The sequence below is a fragment of the Melospiza melodia genome, unplaced genomic scaffold, assembly GCF_035770615.1.
Source record: "Melospiza melodia melodia isolate bMelMel2 unplaced genomic scaffold, bMelMel2.pri scaffold_28, whole genome shotgun sequence".
Taxonomy (NCBI): domain Eukaryota; kingdom Metazoa; phylum Chordata; class Aves; order Passeriformes; family Passerellidae; genus Melospiza; species Melospiza melodia.
In genome coordinates, this window is record NW_026948600.1 from 1,139,410 (window position 1) to 1,159,211 (window position 19,802).

The 19,802-nt window shown below is 46.7% G+C and overlaps 1 protein-coding gene across 1 annotated transcript; it reads right to left on the bottom strand.

Moving 5' to 3' along the window:
- Nucleotides 1–15,265: 15,265 nt before the first annotated feature.
- Nucleotides 15,266–16,207, bottom strand: LOC134433843 (olfactory receptor 14A16-like; the record flags this gene model as incomplete). The annotated part of the gene is made up of 1 exon (XM_063182547.1): nt 15,266–16,207. A coding segment is annotated over exon 1 (942 nt), but the record flags the coding sequence as incomplete, so codon positions are not given.
- Between the last annotated feature and the right edge of the window lie 3,595 nt (nt 16,208–19,802).

Sequence of the window (19,802 nt, forward strand, 5' to 3'; positions counted from 1 at the left end):
AGTTCGATTGATATTCCCTCAGCATCAGCAGATATTGTTTAATACACATTGGCAGGTGTGCCTTGCAAAATAGCAATCCAGCAACCCAAAGAGTGTTAGCTACATGAGGGGCAAATTAGACTATTGAGGAAGCATTAGAGCGAATGGCAATAATGCCAACAGCTTCACAGGCATTTATAGCAGAAGCCTTAAAGGAATTAGGATTAGGATTACAAAAACAAGCAGAGTCTACTCAGAATCAGGTGTTAGCTGCTCTTGCTCCTCTCCGAAGTGGCTCACTGGCATTCACGCAAGGAGGTTCGAAACCATTCATCAACTGTTACCGATGCGGCAATGAGGGACAGACACAAGTTGCCGCCGTGACATCGGAGACACCAGCAGCTGCCCTGACATCGTTGCTACCTCCTGTCTGCAACCCGCAACAACAGGGAGCCTCGGTTTGGACTTATCAGCAGCAGTAGACGTCACACTAATGACAAACCGGCCTGAGAGGATACCCACTGGAGTAAAGGGTCCTCTTATATTAAATAGACAAACATGTGCAGCATTATTGCTGGGACGTTCCTCTATAACTATGTTGGGATTATTTGTTTTGCCTGGTGTTATCGATGCGGACTTTACAGGGGAAATACAAATTATGGCTTACACCCTTTATCCTCCGATTAAAATTACAAAAGGACAACGCATTGCACAATTGGTACCACTGTCACAAATGACATCAGGAATACAATCATTTACTGGGCAAGCACGGGATCAAAAAGGTTTTGGCTCTACTGGTGTTACACTTTTAACTGTGGATTTACAAAATAGACCAAAGCAAAAGGTTGAAATTACTTATGGGCATCAAAGCATAACCCTTTATGGATTATTGGATACAGGAGCAGATACTAGCATCATTTCTCCAGAAGCATGGCCACAACATTGGCCCCTATTCCCATCATCAAACATGCTGACAGGAGTGGGAGGATTTACATTGGCAAGCAGGTCACCGTCTTTGTCTGTGTGCATTGAGAATCAACAAATATCTGCTGTCTTTTCAATTGTTCAACTGCCTCCTACAGTTTCCTGCTTAATTGGAAGGGACATTTTAACACAATTGGGAGTGGTGTTAACTAATCAGCACCCTTTGGGGTAATTGCCATTGCTTGGACTTTCCCCATTCCACTCACCTGGAAAACAGATACACCGGTGATGGTTAAGCAATGGCCATTAAAAGGGGAGAGTCTTATGCATGCCCATGAATTGGTACAGGAACAATATACAAAGGGACACCTACGACTGTCCACAAGCCCTTGGAATACACCTATTTTTGTAATCAAAAAGAAATCAGGGAAATATCATTTGATACATGATTTGAGGGCTGTAAATGACCAAATGGAACCAATGGGGGCCTTACAGCCTGGTCTTCCAAATCCAGCTATGATTCCAGAACACTGGCCACTTTTAATTATTGACCTAAAGGATTGTTTTTTCACTATTGGGCTGCATCCTGATGACATGAAGAGATTTGCTTTTACTTTACCAGCAATAAATCGTGGGGAACCAGATAAAAGATTTGAATGGACATCTCTTCCGCAGGGCATGCGCAACTCTCCCACTTTATGTCAGCTTTATGTTGATGCTGCATTACAGCCACTACGTCGTAAATGGCCAGCAACTATAATATATCATTACATGGATGATATTTTGTTTGCACAGCAACAGCCATTCTCCTCTTTACAGATTAATACCATTAAAAATACTCTTGCTGCATATTCACTTGTTATTGCTGCAGAGAAAATCCAGACTACAAGGCCCTGGAAATATTTGGGATGGACTTTGACGGATCAAATAGTGATACCACAAAAATTGGAATTACAATTGGACATTAAAACTCTACATGATGCACAGAAGTTGCTGGGAGACTTACAGTGGCTGAAGCCTATTGTGGGAATACCAAATCATTTATTAGAAGCCCTACGGCCTTTGTTAAAAGGCGTGGACCCTACTACTCCTGTACATCTGACAAAGGAGCATCATCTTGCCTTGCAGCAAATTAGTAACTGTGTACAGCAAGGGTATGTGTCTCATCGACAACTCGACCACCCCATTGACCTTACTATTTGGAATAGCCCTTGCCACTTGCTTGGTGCTCTCTCTCAGTTGTAAAAGAAAACGGGGGAGATACGGGTGTTGGAATGGTTATCACCACCGCTACAGCACAAGAAAACAATATCTTCAAAAATTGAACAATTGGCTGCATTAATCAAAAAGGGGCGTCTCAGAATTCTTGAAGTGGATGGTAGAGAACCTGCTACTATTAGATTACCTATGGAAAAAGAAACCTTGGACTGGTACTTGATAAATTCAAAGAATTTACAAGAAGCATTATTGTCACCTGCTAAAGTAGAGACTAGTAAATTAGTGCCTAGAGTTTTGCAATGGATGACAGAATGGAACTGGATCACTCGACCTTTAAGAGAAGAAAACCCCATAGAAGGAGCTATTACAGTTTTTACAGATGCAGGAATGAAATCAAGGCGTGCTGCTGTTACCTGGCAAGAAAAAGGACAATGGAAGCATCAACTCCTCACAGCAGACCCTGCAGATAGCTTACAAACTTTGGAATTGCTAGCAGTAGTATGGGCGGTGTCCAACTTACAGGAGCCTTTAAATGTGGTCACAGACTCTATGTATGTTGCAGGAGTAGTCAAACGAATAGAGGAAGCAGCAATTAAGGAAGTGAATAATAAACGATTGTATGAGTTACTGATACAGTTAAGGAAAGCTTTACGGGAAAGAGCAAACGGTACCCTTAAGCAGTATATTGAAAAACATCAAGATTTGACAGACCCACAAGCATGTTTGGCTAAGGTTTTGTATGTGATTAATCATTTATGCATTTTTGGGGAAGATGATACCCCCCCCTGCAATGAAACATCATCCGAGGTCAGGTCAGGAAAATACTAAGGAAACAGAGGTCTGGGTTAAGTATAAGAACCCGAGTACAGGATTATGGGAAAAACCTGCAAAAGTATTATATTGGGGTCGGGGGTATCTTTGTGTTTCCTCACCTACAGGGCCTTTGTGGGTGCCTGCTAAGTGGACTAAACCTGTTTTTGATGCAGCCTCTGGTGGATCGCCTTACGGAGGAGGACAGGGAGCGACTGGGGAAGAAACTGCTTCTAGTCCTACAACCACTACTGTTTCAATTGAAGGGGTACTCGGAAGCGGTGGACAGAGCACTGACACGTCACTATCGGATGGTCCAGGAGTTGATTGGTTTCATTGACTCATTATCAACTTTTCACTTAACAGATCCAGTGAAACTACATTGCCTTGACTGTCATAATCCACATTGTGCTGCCTGGATAGCTCTACGTTGTGGGGGTTGTAAAAGAACTTTTTGGATAGAACAATCATTATTACGGGATTTGTGGTGTCATACTTGTGAACACGAGCATACGTGGGGCAAAAGCTGGCAAGATGAATTAAGGAGACAAACGGGGCAAAACGCATATATAACTTTAAATCTTTATGAGTCTCCTGAACAGAAGGTTCTTGCTTATTATCGATGGAAAATACAATGTATTGTGAATAGAATTAAGGTTCAAAGTAAATCACGTATAGTTTCTATAAGGTGTAGGAAATAAGTGCCTTTAACACAACATTCAGTTGTAGGACACTTCCAAGGGGATCCTGATAGAGCATAAGATTGCTGCATTGATAAGTTGCAAAAATTAAGTTTGCAAGAGGCAGGACCAGTGAAATTAGGAGCAGCAAGATTGAAGACAGATAAGAAAAAGAAAGCAAAAAGGGAACGGTCTCATTTGAATAGGGGTATCAGTGATTGCTAATTAATTTTCTATGATTAGAACACTTTTACAGTTGTGGGACCCTCGGGAGGATATAGTTGTTGAGGAGGATAATGAACAAGAACTACGATTACGAAATAAGATACACCTTGTGTTAAAGAAAGACCTTGAGCTGTTAGCCTCATATAGTAAAAAGGCTGAAGAGGCTTTGCGATCACCACCATTGAATTGGTTGCTTTGGATTGAAGAACCAGAATTTTATACTGGTCCTTACTTACATTCGCTTCCTTGTTATGTTTGCAAAAAGGATAAAGATAAATGCTATGCATGGGTAGCTTTGCATTGTGCAGATTGTAATCAGGTTTATTGGTATTCACAGAGGTCATTGGGATATTTATGGTGTACATCTTCTTCTGGAAGGTGGATTCGAAATTTTTTCTGGGTTAGAGCTCTTGAACAAAGTACTGGCCCGCCAGGACGGACAGGATTACAGCTCTTTAAGAGTGCACAACAAGTGATTATAGCATATCTTAGGTGGAAGTTGCAGGAAAACCTTAGAATATTTGAAATTACTAAAGCCTCACGCATCATAGCAGCTCGCTGTAAAGCTGATTTGCCTTCAAACTTATCTCATGCTATACCTGTGAGCAAGGATGCTGATTTGGAATTAGATCAGTATATTCAAAAATTGACTCAGCCTTACAATAGACAATCTAGCAAACCAGGGAAAAGACAGCGAAGAAAGGAAAAACAACGCAAACAGAAGGAAGAAAAGGAGAAGCAAAGCAAGCAGAAAGAAAAATGAGGTTTGTTTTTGTTATACTGCTCAATGCTGTAGCAAGTGAACCAGTAGGAGTAACACACTTTAGTCAACCAAGGGAAACTTTATGGGTGACACTTGCTAATCAAACTAACCAATCATCACTTAGTCTTGGAGGAGTCACTAACCCATTTCGAACATGCCTGGTGGGAATTCCGGTGTGGTCTCCTGGAGAATTTTGCAGTTTGATAAACAATCAAACCTTATGTATGTCTAACATGTCAAACATCACATTGCCGGTGCAACAAGGGTATACTGCAGGTCAGAGTGATGGCTATCGTCAATGCTTACTAATCCAATCACTTAACACCTCTTTGCATTCGCCTCCTGAAGAGTTGGATCTTTTTGGATCTAACACTACAGCTGGTGGATGGTTTAGCTTCAAACTTTCGGGTGCTCAGAATTTAAACCAACCTAAAGAAACATGGGCCACCCTAGATTCATCCCTGAATGTGAGTGAATTCTCTCCACAGCATTACAGTCAATGTAACGGCACAAATATCACAGCACCAATGAAATTACCCACAGGAATATTTTTGATTTGTGGAGATAGGGCATGGAATGGTATACCAGCTAAACCAGAGGGTGGACCCTGTTTTTTGGGAAAATTGTCACTGTTTCATCCTAATGTGTCCTTGCTAATGCAGCTGAGTCAAAATTCAAACAGGAGAAAACGTAGCATACATGACTTAGACTGCAGCAAGATAGGAGATCCACGGTTTTGGGGCACATTCAAACAGGTGGTGGTGTCAACTATCTTACCAGGAGGATCTGCCAATAAAGCCATGAATTTAGCAAAACAATTAGGATGCTGGGCAAGGGATGAGCTGAACAAGACATCACAAATTCTAGACATGTTAACTGCAGATGTGCAAAGTGTTAACCATGCTGTTTTGCAAAATAGAGCTGCTGTAGATTTTTTGCTCTTAGCACAAGGGCATGGATGTGAAGAGTTCGAGGGAATGTGTTGCATGAATCTGTCTGATCATTTGGTGTCCATTCACACTAAGATAAAAAAACTGCAACAGGGACTTCACCATCTCAATGAAGAAGAAGGTTTAGGAATTGACGAATGGCTTAAAGGCTTAGGACTTGGACCGTGGCTGAGGAACCTTGTGATCTATGCTATAGGACTGCTGGGTGTAATCTTACTGTTTTTGCTTATTTTGCCTTGTATCTTTAACTGTATTCAAAACATGGTCAGCCGTACAATAGCAAAAACATGGCAAACTAATCTCCTTGCACAGGAAGAAAACGGGGGAAATGTGGAGAGTATTATTAATAATTGGTTAGCTGAGAAAGGCCACACTGATATAATGCCACTGGTTAAGCTGAAGGAGAAAAGTCAGCAGTCAGCAAGATGAAAGGAAGAGTCAGCAGCGACCTTGCTGCAACATGAGGATAGGGAGTAGAGATTATTCCTGAATATATCCTGAGAATATGTAGAAAGTATCAAAAGTAGAACCATAGGAATGTAGAAGTAGGCGTAGTTGCTGATATGTAAGCTGACCAATCCTGAGCTCAACTTTTGCAATATGTATGAAGCTCATTATTAACTGTATTTAACCCGCCGTACTGATCAATAAAATGGAGCCTGTGATGATCAAATTGATGTCCTGGTTCCCTTCCGTCGACACATACCCTTGCTGTACACAGTTACTAATTTGCTGCAAAGCAAGATGATGCTCCTTTGTCAGGTGTACAGGAGTAGTAGGGTCCACGCCTTTTAACAAAGGCCGTAGGGCTTCTAATAAATGATTTGGTATTCCCACAATAGGCTTCAGCCACTGCAAGTCTCCCAGCAACTTCTGTGCATCATGTAGAGTTTTAATGTCCAATTGTAATTCCAATGTTTGTGGTATCACTATTTGATCCATCAGAGTCCATCCCAAATATTTCAAGGGCCTTGTAGTCTGGATTTTCTCTGCAGCAATAACAAGTGAATATGCAGCAAGAGTATTTTTAATGGTGTTAATCTGTAAAGAGGAGAATGGCTGTTGCTGTTCAAACAAAATATCGTCCATGTAATGATATATTATAGTTGCTGGCCATTTGCGACGTAGTGGGTGTAATGCAGCATCAACATAAAGCTAACATAAAGTGGGGGAGTTGCGCAAGCCCTGCGGAAGAGATGTCCATTCAAATCTTTTATCTGGTTCTCCACGATTTATTGCTGGTAAAGTAAAAGTAAATCTCTTCATATCATCTGGATGCAGGCCAATAGTGAAAAAACAATCCTTTAGGTCAATAATTAAAAGTGGCCAGTGTTCTGTAATCATAGCTGGATTTGGAAGACCAGGCTGTAAGGCCCCCATTGGTTCCATTTGGTCATTTACAGCCCTCAAATCATGTATCAAATGATATTTCCCTGATTTCTTTTTGATTACAAAAATAGGTGTATTCCAAGGGCTTGTGGACAGTCGTAGGTGTCCCTTTGTATATTGTTCCTGTACCAATTCATGGGCATGCATAAGACTCTCCCCTTTTAATGGCCATTGCTTAACCATCACCGGTGTATCCGTTTTCCAGGTGAGTGGTATGGGGAAAGTCCAAGCAATGGCAATTACCCCAAAGGGTGCTGATTAGTTAACACCACTCCCAATTGTGTTAAAATGTCCCTTCCAATTAAGCAGGAAACTGTAGGAGGCAGTTGAACAATTGAAAAGACAGCAGATATTTGTTGATTCTCAATGCACACAGACAAAGACGGCGATCTGCTTGCCAATGTAAATCCTCCCACTCCTGTCAGCATGTTTGATGATGGGAATAGGGGCCAATGTTGTGGCCACGCTTCTGGAGAAATGATGCTGGTATCTGCTCCTGTATCCAATAATCCATAAAGGGTTATGCTTTGATGCCCATAAGTAATTTCAACCTTTTGCTTTGGTCTATTTTGTAAATCCACAGTTAAAAGTGTAACACCAGTAGAGCCAAAACCTTTTTGATCCCGTGCTTGCCCAGTAAATGATTGTATTCCTGATGTCATTTGTGACAGTGGTACCAATTGTGCAATGTGTTGTCCTTTTGTAATTTTAATCGGAGGATAAAGGGTGTAAGCCATAATTTGTATTTCCCCTGTAAAGTCCGCATCGATAACACCAGGCAAAACAAATAATCCCAACATAGTTATAGAGGAACGTCCCAGCAATAATGCTGCACATGTTTGTCCATTTAATATAAGAGGACCCTTTACTCCAGTGGGTATCCTCTCAGGCCGGTTCGTCATTAGTGTGACGTCTACTGCTGCTGATAAGTCCAAACCAAGGCTCCCGGTTGTTGCGGGTTGCAGACAGGAGGTGGCAGCGATGTCACGGCACCTGCTGGTGTCTCCGATTTCACGGCGGCAACTTGTGTCTGGGCATGGCCCCCGAGATGCGCGCTCCGTGGATGGTTTCCCAACCGGCGCCTACAAGCCGTAGTGTTGTGGGAGCTTGATCGGCAGTGTTGACACCATATGCCAGTCGCTCAGCACGTTCGGCGAGTGTGTCCTTCGTTGCGGCATCGGTAACACTTGATGAATGGTTTCGAACCTCCTTGCGTGAATGCCAGTGAGCCACTTCGGAGAGGAGCAAGAGCAGCTAACACCTGATTCTGAGTGGACTCTGCTTGCTTTTGCAACCCTAATCCTAATTCCTTTAAGGCTTCTGCTATAAATGCCTGTGAAGCTGTTGACATTAATGCCATTTGCTCTAATTCTTCCTCAATAGTCTAATTTGCCCCTAAAGTTGCTAACACTCTCTGGGTTGCTGGATTGCTATTTTGCAAGGCACACTGCTTCAATAGCGCCCCCTTCATGTAGTCTGCAACACCAGCCCGATCTATGGCAGTAGCTGCTCTATCAATAAAATTTCCAAATGATTCTTCCCTTCCTTGCTTAATACCCACATAAGCCGGTAACCCTCCCGGCTCTTTAACCATGTCTATTGCAGCACGCACTAACCTCATAGACTCTCTAAGTTTATCTGCTCCCGATATCATCTGTGCCTGAGTACGCAAATATGCCCCTAAGCCCATCAGCTCCTCTACTGTCACTCCATGTAATGGGTCTCCCTGGGCTCGTTGTACAGCAACCAAATCATTCACCAACGCTTGCGAATATGCGTTAAACAATAACTGCTGATGCTGAGTGAATATCAATCGAACTATTCCTCTTAAATCATTAGGACATAAAACCTGAGTATTAAAAAGATAATCTAGCATTTGCCTAACAGGTTCACTTTTTACTCCAAACTGACTAATCGCAGAACGTAGCTGAGTTAACAGCTTCCAATCTAAGGGAGTATATTCTGCTATATTATGCGTAAGGTTCCCCTGTGCATCATACTGTGGTGTGTATGTGACTGGACATGCAAGACTAGAAGCTATTTCCACCGCTTCACCATCCCCCATTTGCATTACTTCTTTTGCCAAAGCAGCCCAAGCTTCCCTCCTCTGTTTAGCCATCTCCCCCCATGGATCACAGTGTGCCCCTGGGATGGGATCTGACTCTTTAAGGGTGCTATGCTGCTGGCGCTTTGGTGCAGACACCGAGTTTTTGCACGGGGAAGGCAGTGAAGCAGAGGCTGGCTCGTGCGGGGGAAGCGGGAGCCCCCCCTCCCCCGCTGGAGCTGACAGTGAAACCGGAGCCGGCTCGAGCGGAGCCGGCTCGCGGGGAGGAATTGGCCCCCCCGCTGGAGCCAGCTCGCGTGGAAGAAGCGGCCCCCCCGCTGAAGCTGTAACCGGAGCCGGCTCACTCGGGGGAAGCGGCGGAGGCAAAGCTGGCTGGCGGAGGCGAAGCTGGCTTGCTCCCACCCCCACCATCCAACCCGCCTGAAGCTGATGGCGGAGGCAAAGCTGGTTTGCTCTTACCCCCACCATCCAACTCGCCGTCCCCCTCTGACAGGAAAGGTGCAGACAGTTCCACTGCGCCTATAGAAAAATCCTCCACACCACTTTGCTGGGGACTCTTAGGCATAAGTACCTTAGTTACAGAAGGTGCCAGGGGATCATCCTCACGACCATACCCTATATTCCTCTTATGAGCTTCTGTCGCCCTTTCGGCTGCCTTTCTCTCAGAGACCTGCTGAAGTAACCTGTTATACACCACCCACCATAACTTTCCTAATTTCTTTGCTGACTTATCATCGTCTAACACTGTATCCCACAGTATTTCCCCAAACTTCTTCCACTCTGCTAGCTCATGAACTGTATGAGGGTTAGAAAAGATACCCTTAGCATGGCCATAGGCTAATAATCCTGGTAACTCCTTTTTTAAATCTATCCCTTTTATCCCTCGCCGCTTTAATATGCGGCGAATAAATCATATGCCGCTTGCCTATCCATACCTATTAATCAGCGCGCGCTGTTGCAGCTCTCCAGGCTCCGGCGGACACGTATTGGCTTGAGTCACCGTTGTGAACCTCAAGGGTGCTTCAAATTCCGGCACCGTCCCAGCTGCAAGGACCCAAACCCAGCTTCCTCGACTGTGGCGTAATCCCCTTTTTCTTTTAATACGAGAAAAAAGAGCAGAGATTCGGCTTTGCCCGCATTCTCTACCATTTGTCGATGGAAGGGAACCAGGACATCAATTTGATCATCACAGGCTCAATTTTATTGATCAGTACGGCGGGTTAAATACAGTTCATAATGAGCTTCATACATATTGCAAAAGTTGAGCTCAGGATTGGTTAGTTACATATCAGCAACTACGCCTACTTCTGCATTCCTATGGTTCTACTTTTGATACTTTCTACATATTCTCAGGATATATTCAGGCTAATCTCTACTCCCTATCCTCATGTTGCAGCAAGGTCACTGCTGACCTTTCCTTTCAGCTTGCTGACTGCTGACTTTCTTCCTTCAACTCAACCAGCAGCATTATGTCAGTATGGCCTTTCTCAGCTAACCAATTATTAATACATCTCTCCACAGTCAGGCTGCTCTTGGTGTTGAGGAAATGCTGAAACCAGCCTGACTCATTTCATCTCCTTCTGCACCAGCTGATCTCCCCTTTTTCCCCTTCCACCCATTGGCTTTTGTCTCCCACCAGGCCCCCCGGTGAAGAGCCTGGCTCTGTGTTCTCCATCCCCTCCTGGTTGGCACTGCCAGGCTGGGATGAGGAGCCCCTCAGCCTTCCCTGCTCCAGGCTAGACCAGCCCAGCTCCCTCAGCCTCTGCTCACAGCCCAAGGGCTCCAGCCCCACCTTGGAGGCCCTTCCCAGACCCTGCTCCAGCTGCCAGGCATCTTTCCTGCCCTGGGGAACCCAAACCAGGCCACAATGACCTGGATAATCCCCGTCCTTGATGCCCTGGTCACACAGCCCTGGCCCCTTGTCCCCTGTCAGGCTCTGGGGTGGATCCTGTGGAACATCCTTTGGTGGAGGCTGTGGCTCCAGGTGGGCCGGGGGGATCCCGGGGGACAGGGACCCTTCTGGGCATGAACAGCATTGGACTTGTTGGGAGAAAATGTGAGGGGGAGCTGGGGCAGAGTGACCAACCCAGTGACCTGACACAGCCCTGCTGGGATGTCACACAGCCCTCTGTGATGTCAGCCTGCTCTGGGATGTCAGACCTCTGCCCTGTAATGTCACAGCTGGCTCTGTGATGTCACAGAGGAAGTATATGATGTCATAGTTCTCAATGACCTCACATAACCCACTCTGTGATGTCTCAGCCCACTCTGTGATCTCATGTTACCAGATGATAAATTGTCTCCACCAGCTGAGCTCACACCTGGAGCTTGTTCTCCACAATCCCAGGCCTGTGGAAACCACACAATGCCCATTGTGTGAGAAGGGAACTGGAAGTTCAGCAGCCTCAGCGTCCTGCCAGTTCAGCCAGGCCCACTGGAACATTGAGGTCCACGAGCACCAGGGACCACCAGAGAGACCCCCAGGACAGAAGAACACATGTTAAAGGTTAGGGGAAATATGTTAATGATTTGGAGGAAATTATCATTATATATATGTTTAGTCCAGGACAATAAATGAATACGTGTACAAAATACAAAATATCAACAGAAACTTTCCTGCACTCAGCATGCATGGCTTTGGAAGGAGCTGTACCCCGTGCATCCAGCTGAAGAAAGAATGCTGCATCCAAATGCTGCATTGGTGTTAAGGAGTTTTCTGGTTTACAGAATTTTTGGTAACACTCCCACTTCCAAGGAAAGCTCTGTCTGCTGCTGTTCACAAACAGAGAAGGACTGGTGGCAGGTGTGGGGCTCAGAGGCTGCCTGGGGCACAGTGACCATGAAATAATTAATTTTCAATGTTCTGTGAAAGAAGGAGGGGCAGCAACAAAACTTCTACACTGGAATTAGGAAGGGCAGACTTTGGCCTGTTTAGGATGCTGATTTGGGCAGTACTAAATCAGGTACTGATTTTTTTAAGGGAAACATCCCTAAAAACAAAGGGATCCAGGAAGGATGGATACATTTCAAGAAAGTAACCTTAAGAGGGAAGGAGCAGCCTGTCCCAGTATGTCAAAAGATGAGCAGGTGAGGAAAATTACTGGCCTGGCAGGGCATGGAGCCTTTGTGGGAACTCAGGGAGAAAAAGGACCAGCAGCTCAGAAGTGTTTCAGGATGTTGTTAGGTTATACAGAAAGAAGATTAGAGAGGTTAAAGCTCCATTAGAATTCAATTAGAGGTTAAAGCTCCATTAGAATTCAATCTAGTGGCTTCTGTGAAGAAAAAAAAAGAGTTTTTATTTAAAAATTATAGCAAAAGAATGGAGAAGAAGAACCTCTACTCTTTATTGGATGCAGTGGAGAATATAGTAACTGAAGATAAGGAGAAGGCTGAGCTACTTAACACCTTGTTTGTCTCAATTTTCAATATTAGGATAGGTTTACCTCAGGACAAGTGTTCTCCTGAGCTGGTAGATGGGCACAGGGAGCAGAACAGCCCCTGTAATCCAGGGGGAAGCAGTTGGTGACCTGCTGAGCCACTCAGATACTCACAGTTGTATAGGATCAGATGGGATCCATCCTAGGGGGATGAGGGAGCTGTGGATGTTCCCCAGGCTGCTCTCCATCATTTACCATCAGTGCTGGCTCAGCAGGGAGGTCCCAGAGGACTGGAGGTGCCAGTGTGAGCCCATCCCCAAGAAGGGCTGGAGGGAGGCACTGGGGAACTCCAGGCCTGCCAGCCTGACCTGGGTGCCCAGCAAGGTTATGGAACAGATAACCCTGAGTGCAATCCCAGGGCACCCACAGGCTGGCCAAGGGGTCAGAGCCAGCCAGTGTGGATTTAGGGGTGGCAGGTCCTGCCTGACCAACCTGGTCTCCTTTTATGACCAGATGACCCACCTGTGGATGCAGGAAATGCTGTGGACGTTGTGTACCTGGAATTCAGCAAAGCCTTTGACTCTGTCTCTGACAGCATTCCCTAGAAAAGCTGCAACCCACAGCTTGGGCAGGTTCCCTCCTCGCTGGGAGATTTAAGAGCTGGCTGGAGGCTGGGCCCAGAGAGTGGTGGGGATGGTGCTGCACCCAGCTGGTGTCCAGCCACTGGTGCTGTCCCCCAGGGATCTGTGTTGGGCCCAGTCCTGTTTAATATCTTCTCTGATGATCTGGCTGAGGGGATCAAGTCCAGCATTCACAAATTGCAGATGGCACCAAGCTGGGTGTGAGTGTGGATCTGATGTGCAGGTCAAGAAGACACAGCCTTAAGCTGCGTCAGGGGAGGTTCAGGCTGGACAATAGGAGGAAGTTCTTCACAGAAAGCGTGAGTGGGAACTGGAATGGGCTGGCCAGGGGGGAGGTGGCAGAGTCACTGTCCCTCTCCAGTGGCACTTAGTGGCATGGTCTGTGTGACAAGGCAGTATTAGGGCATTGGTTGGGCTTGATGATCCCAAAGGTCTTTTCCAACCTATTTGATTCTGTCATTCTCTGATGATTGGGACACTCTGGGGCTATTGTGACACTGCAGGGCCTCATGGAACCAAGGGGACATTTGACACTGCAGGACCTTGTGTAACCAAGGGGTTTCACCATTTTGCCACTGCAAAACCAAGGAGACCATTGCGAGACTCCAGGGCCCAGTGGATCCAAGGGGGCGTTCTGACACTGTGAGGCCTCGCGGAACCAAGGGAACATTGTGACACTGCAGTATCCTGTGGAACCAAGAGGCCACTGTGACACCATGGGGCCTCAAGGAATCTGAAAGAATGTTGTGACACTGTGTGGCCTTGGGGAAACAAGGAGTCCAGTGTGAAATTGAGGGGACTTGTGGAAACACAGGGACCATTGTGACAGTGTGGGACCTCGTTTGACCATGGGGCCATTGTGACACTCTGGGGCCTCATGGAACCAAGGGGCCACTTTGAAACTGCAGCACCCACGAGAACATTGTGACACTGTGAAGCCCCATGGAACCAAGGAGTCCATTGTCACATTTTGGGGCCGATGGAATGAAGGAGACCAGTGTGACAGTGCAGGGCCTGGTGTAACCAAGAGGCCATTGTGACACTGAGGGCCCCCTTGGAACCAAGGATATCTTTGCAGATGACACCACAGTGGGTGTGAGTGTTGATCTGCTGGAGGGTAGGAGGGCTCTGCAGAGGGCCGTGGACAACCTGAATCCTGGGGATGAATCCAAGGAGGTGAGGTTTGACAAGTCCAAGTGCTGGGTCCTGCACTTTGGCCACAACAACCCCTGCAGTGCTTCTGGCTGGGGACAGAGTGTCTGGACAGCAGCCAGGCAGAAAGGGACCTGAAGGGACTGATGGACAGCAGCCTGGACATGAGGCAGCAGTGTGCCCAGGTGGCCAAGAAGGCCAATGGCTCTTGGCCTGGATCAGGAATGGTGTGACCAGCAGGACCAAAGCTGATGTACTCAGCACTGATCTGCCCCCAGCTCTGCACACAGACATTGCTACTTCAGCTCCAGAAAAGAACACAAAAGAGGATCACTGCAGAAAACTTTGCTGGGAGATCCTTTAGCTCCTTTAAAGACAGCAAGAGCACAGCCCCTCATTGACACAGTCTGTGGGCACAGGGAAGATGTAGAGAAACAAAATGAGAAATGGCACAAACAATGCTTTTACTTTGTGGACAATAATAAAAACTAAAACCCAGGGAAAAAAAGAACAAATCCAAAAGAGCTATCAAAGATTATTTATATTACAGATTACTTATATTACAAATTATTTATATTTCTTGGCCTGTCCCTGCTGCAGCCCCGGCACTGCCACCCCCAGGGCTGTGCCCGGCCCCGAGAGTGCTCAGGCCCTACAGCAAGACCAGGGCCACCAGGGCAGCTGGGCAGGGCCACGGCAGCAGCACTGGCAACACCAAGTGCTGCTGCTGCAGCTGCTGGGCACAGCTGCTTGGCCAGCCCTGATCTGCCCCCAGCTCTACACACAGACATTGCTGCTGCAGCTCCAGAGAAGGCAGCAAAAGGGCATCTCTGCAGAAAACCTTGCTGGGAGATCGTTTAGTTCCTTTAAAAGCCACCGAGAGCACAGCCCCTCATTGACACAGTCTGTGGCCACAGGGAAGATGGAGAGAAACAAAATGAGAAATGGCACAAACAATGACATTTATCTGTGGACAATATGAAAGAAGTAAAACAAAAGAAAAAAAGTCCACAAACAAAGAAACAGGAAGTATCAAATATGACTTTTATTATAAATGATTTGCAGAAATTGGCCAGAAGTTTAATGTTTCCGAAACCATCCAGTCATCAGTGTCCTCACTGCAACCTTAAGCTCCTGGTTCCTCAGGCTGTAGATAAGGGGGTTCAGGGTTGGAGGCACCACTGAGTACAGAAGTGAAAGGGCCAGATCCAAGGATGGGGAGGACATGGAGGGGGGCTTCAAGTAGGAAAATATGCCAGTAATGACCAACAGTGAGAGTACGGCCAGGTGAGGGAGGCAGGTGGAAAAGGCTTTGTGCCGTCCCTGCTCAGAGTGGATCCCCAGCACAGCCCTGAAGATCTGCACATAGGAGAAAACAATGAATACAAAACAACCAAATACTAAACACATACTGACAGCAAGAATTCCAAGTTCCCTGCGGTGGGAATTTAAACAGGAGAGTTTGAGAATCGGGGGAATTTCACAGAAGAACTGGCCCAGGGCATTGCCATGGCACAGGGGCAGGGAAAATGTGTTGGCTGTGTGCAGCAGAGCATTTAGAAAGGCACTGGTCCAGGCAGCTGCTGCCATGTGGGCACAAGCTCTGCTGCCCAGGAGGGTCCCGTAGTGCAGGGGTTTGCAGATGGACACATAGCGGTCGTAGCACATGAGGGTCAGGAGAGAATATTCTGCTGACATAAAGAAGAGAAAGAAGAATACCTGAGTAGCACATCCTGTGTAGGAGATGTTCCTGGTGTCCCAGAGGGAATTGTGCATGGCTTTGGGGACAGTGGTGCAGATGGAGCCCAGGTCAGTGAGGGCCAGGTTGAGCAGGAAGAAGAACATGGGCGTGTGCAGGTGGTGGCCGCAGGCTACAGCACTGATGATGAGCCCGTTGCCCAGGAGGGCAGCCAGGGAGATGCCCAGCAAGAGGCAGAAGTGCAGGAGCTGCAGCTGCCGTGTGTCTGCCAACGGCAGCAGGAGGAAGTGGCTGATGGAACTGCTGTTGGAACATTTGCTGTGGTGCCTTGGCATGGGGATCTGTAAAAAAAGTAATCATGGAATAGCTGGGTTTGGAGAGGTCTTGAAATATCCCAGCACAGCCTGGGGGCACTTTCCCCCCACTGCCTTCCCAGTGCTCTGCTGCCTGGAGCTGTCCCTGCCAGCAGCTGCTTCCCTGTGCCCAGGTCTGGGCCCTGCCAGTGCTGCCAGAGCCCAGCCCAGCCCTGGGGGCTCAGCTCTGCCCTGCAGAGCCCTCCCAGCTCAGGCACTGCCCAGGGGCAGCTCTGGCTCTGCGAGATCAGATGGCAACGTCAGAGCAACCCTGAGGAGGCTGGGAAAACAACACTGAGGCTGCCTCGTAGAGACCCTGTGCTGATTTCTGTCACTGCCTGGTTTGTTAAGATCTGAGAGGGCATTTATTTATTTTTCTAAACCTGAACCAGAGACGAATATCTATGGACAATTGCCCATCCAGGCAAGCCTGGGTAGTACATTAAAAAAAGTAGGATTTTCCCTTGTATGCAGCCCTTGACTCGCTGTGCTCCCTGTATAATGTACTTGGAAATGTTCTGCAGTTAAATGTCATGCTGGAAGCAGTCCTGAACAATGCAGCATCCTCACCACACAAGGAGAACACTTCCAAGCCTTACCAGCTGTCTCCTCCCACCCAAACCTTGTTCCCCTGTGCTGGGAGCAGCAGCCAGGGCTGGCTGAGAGCTGTCCCTGGCAGGCAGCAGAGTCCCTGCCCCAGCACAGCGCCCTGGGCTGCAGGACCCTGCTCTGCAGGACAGCCCTGGGCACCCCTGGCTGCTCTGCATAAGAGACAATCAGAGAATGTACTCACAGGGTCTGTAGGCATTGGGATGCTCCAGCTTGAGGAGATCACTGCAGGAGCTGCAGCTGCACTGTCCTACATCCAGAGGTTCCTGTGCCAAGGGGTGGCAGTGATTGTGCCCCAGGAACTTCTCAGCACCTTCCCAGCCCTGACTGATTGAAGCTCTCTGTGCCTCTGTGCTGTGCCCAGGGTGGCTGCAGGCAGTGCCCCAGCCCTGCTGGGCTGGCAGAAGAGCTGCTCATCAAGAGAAACGTGCTTTTGAAGCTCTGCTTGGTTACCAGGAGCTGCCTCTGTGCCAGGAGCCCAGCCCAGCCCAGAAGGACAGACACAGCACAAGGACTTTAATTGAGCCTCTGGGGCTTTGTGCTCAGGCCCTGAACATCAGTCCCTGAGAGGGAGATGAAAAAACCTCTCCAGAACTCCAAGTCAGAATCCAACTCCAAAGTTTCTTGAACTTTTAATGGATCCCACTGAGGGACATGACTTAGAAAGTGTCCCCAGGCCCCAGGCAGAGCAGAGAACTGAAGGCAGTGATGACAGGTGGGGACAAAAGAGAAGCCAAATCTTGGTGCCCTGGGCCACAGCAGGGTCTGTGCCACCAAGGGCTGTGAGGAAACACCTTGTCCTGAGGCCCTGGGGCCTCCTGGCACAGCCCCAGCCAGGCTGGGCACTGTCAGCCCCTTGTCCTGCCCTCAGCATCCCCCCCTAGCCCACATGCCAGTGGCCTCAAGGATCTGCTGGAAGGAGTCCCTGGGGAGCCTTGCTCAGCAATGGCCCTTGGGCTCCTGAATAGTCCCAGGGACTGCAGGTTTTTCAAAGGACTTTGGGTTTGGCTTTTGCCTTAGAGCCTCTGAGGGGTTTTTACAATCATGGCTTCCAATTATCTACTTTAATTAGTCTCTGGAGATTCTCCTTCTGTTGCAGCATTCAGTGGGACTCATTAATACTTCAAGGTACTTCAGTTATTTTAGGGTACTTGGTGTTTCTCTTTTGATTCAGACTTTGTGAGAGGTTTGTGCAATAATGGCCCCAATCATCTGCTTTAACGAGCCTCTTGAGAGCTTTGTACTGACAGTCAGTGGGGCTCATTAATGCTTTGAGATACTCAAGGTTTTTAAGGTACTTTGAATTTTCCTTTCTACACTGAATCTCTGAGAAGTATTTTTCTGCTATCCTCGCCTCCAATTCTCCCTTCCTCTGAGTCCATGAGGATTCTGTGCTGGGATGGACCTCAGTGGGACCCATTCATGCTTTGAGACACTTTGAGGTTTTCTTCTGACTTTGACTCCTGGAAAGATTTGTGCAATCTCCTCTCAGGCCTGGAGGTTCCAGGGCTCAGCTCCAAATGCACCATGGGGCTCATTAGGATCAAGCAAGTCCTGACAAACCACGGCTCTGCCTTGATTTCCCTCTGGTCTTGTCCTCTTCATCAGGAAGTTTTCCTTTTACAGTTATGGAGAAATATTTCAATGAACTTCTAAGAAATATATAATCCTATTTCAAAGAGTGTATTTTATTACTGTTCTCTTTAGATAAGAGGTGATTGCAGCATTCTGTGCTTGATATTGATGTAGGGCCACTCCTAAGGAGGTCTGGCCAGGTCAGAGAAGTTGTACTCTGGAGCTGACCCAGTGTGGACAACCTTTCCTCACATTCCCTAACCCCATGTGAGAAATCATTTTCACTTTCAAAAATTTAAATGGTTTTTTAAGACCTTATCAAAATACAACTTAAGGGTCTTGATTTTCATATCTTTGATGTGAATTGAGTTCCCTGGTCTGAATCAATCCTGTTTACCGACCCATATTGGGCAATAATTGATTCCAGAAGTGTTTTACTCACAACATTGGCATTGGCTTTCACACTGGGTACCACCTTTACCCAATGAGTCACGTGATCTACTATCACTGGAAAAAACTTCCACTGTTGTACCTGGGGAAGCTCAGTAAAGTCTACTTGGATGTTTTGGAAGGGCCTTAAGGCTAGTTCTCACCCTCCCCTGGGTGTTTTCCTCATGATTTTCTTATTCACTTGTTGACATATCACACACCATTCAGTTATCTGCTTAGCTATTCTGAGAATTTCTATGCAACTCCAATCCCTTAGAAATTGATCACTTAGCACTTGTGTACCCCAGTGTGCTGTCCCATGTATGCCTTCTAGCATTTTCTTGGCAAGGGGGTTTATTCAACTTTTGCCTCCCATCTGCTCATCTCCACTTCCCTTTGTTATCTTTCTTGGCTCCTATTTTAAGGAGTTCTTCCTTTTTTGTCCCACTGAATATAGGGATTTTTTGCATTTTTCTCATGGGGGTTAATACTAATATTAGTTTTTCTATGTCTGATTCAGTTGCATTTTAAGCTTCTAAATCAGCTAAATTGTTCCCTCACGCGTCCTGAGTTGCCCTCTTTTTATGTCCTTTAACATATACCACTGCTACTTCCCTGGTAATTGTCAGGTTTCTAACACTTTAATCAGTCCCTTTCCCTTTGAATTTAATAGCCCCCTCTCGTCCCAAAATTTTCCAAAGATATGCACAATGCCAAAAGCGTATTTTCAGTCTGTATCTTTTCTGTGCTAATATTTCCAGAGTTCCCTTTAGGGCATATAGCTCACACGCTTGGGCTCACCAGTTGGAAGGTAACTTTCTCTTTTAAATGGCTACCAACCCTTCATGCACTATAGTGTACCCTGATACCCTGTGCCCCTTTATTACCCGTGCAGATCCATTGATGCACAATCATTTCCCTCCTTGGAGTGGTTGATCTGTTAGGTCCTCTCTTATTCTAGTTT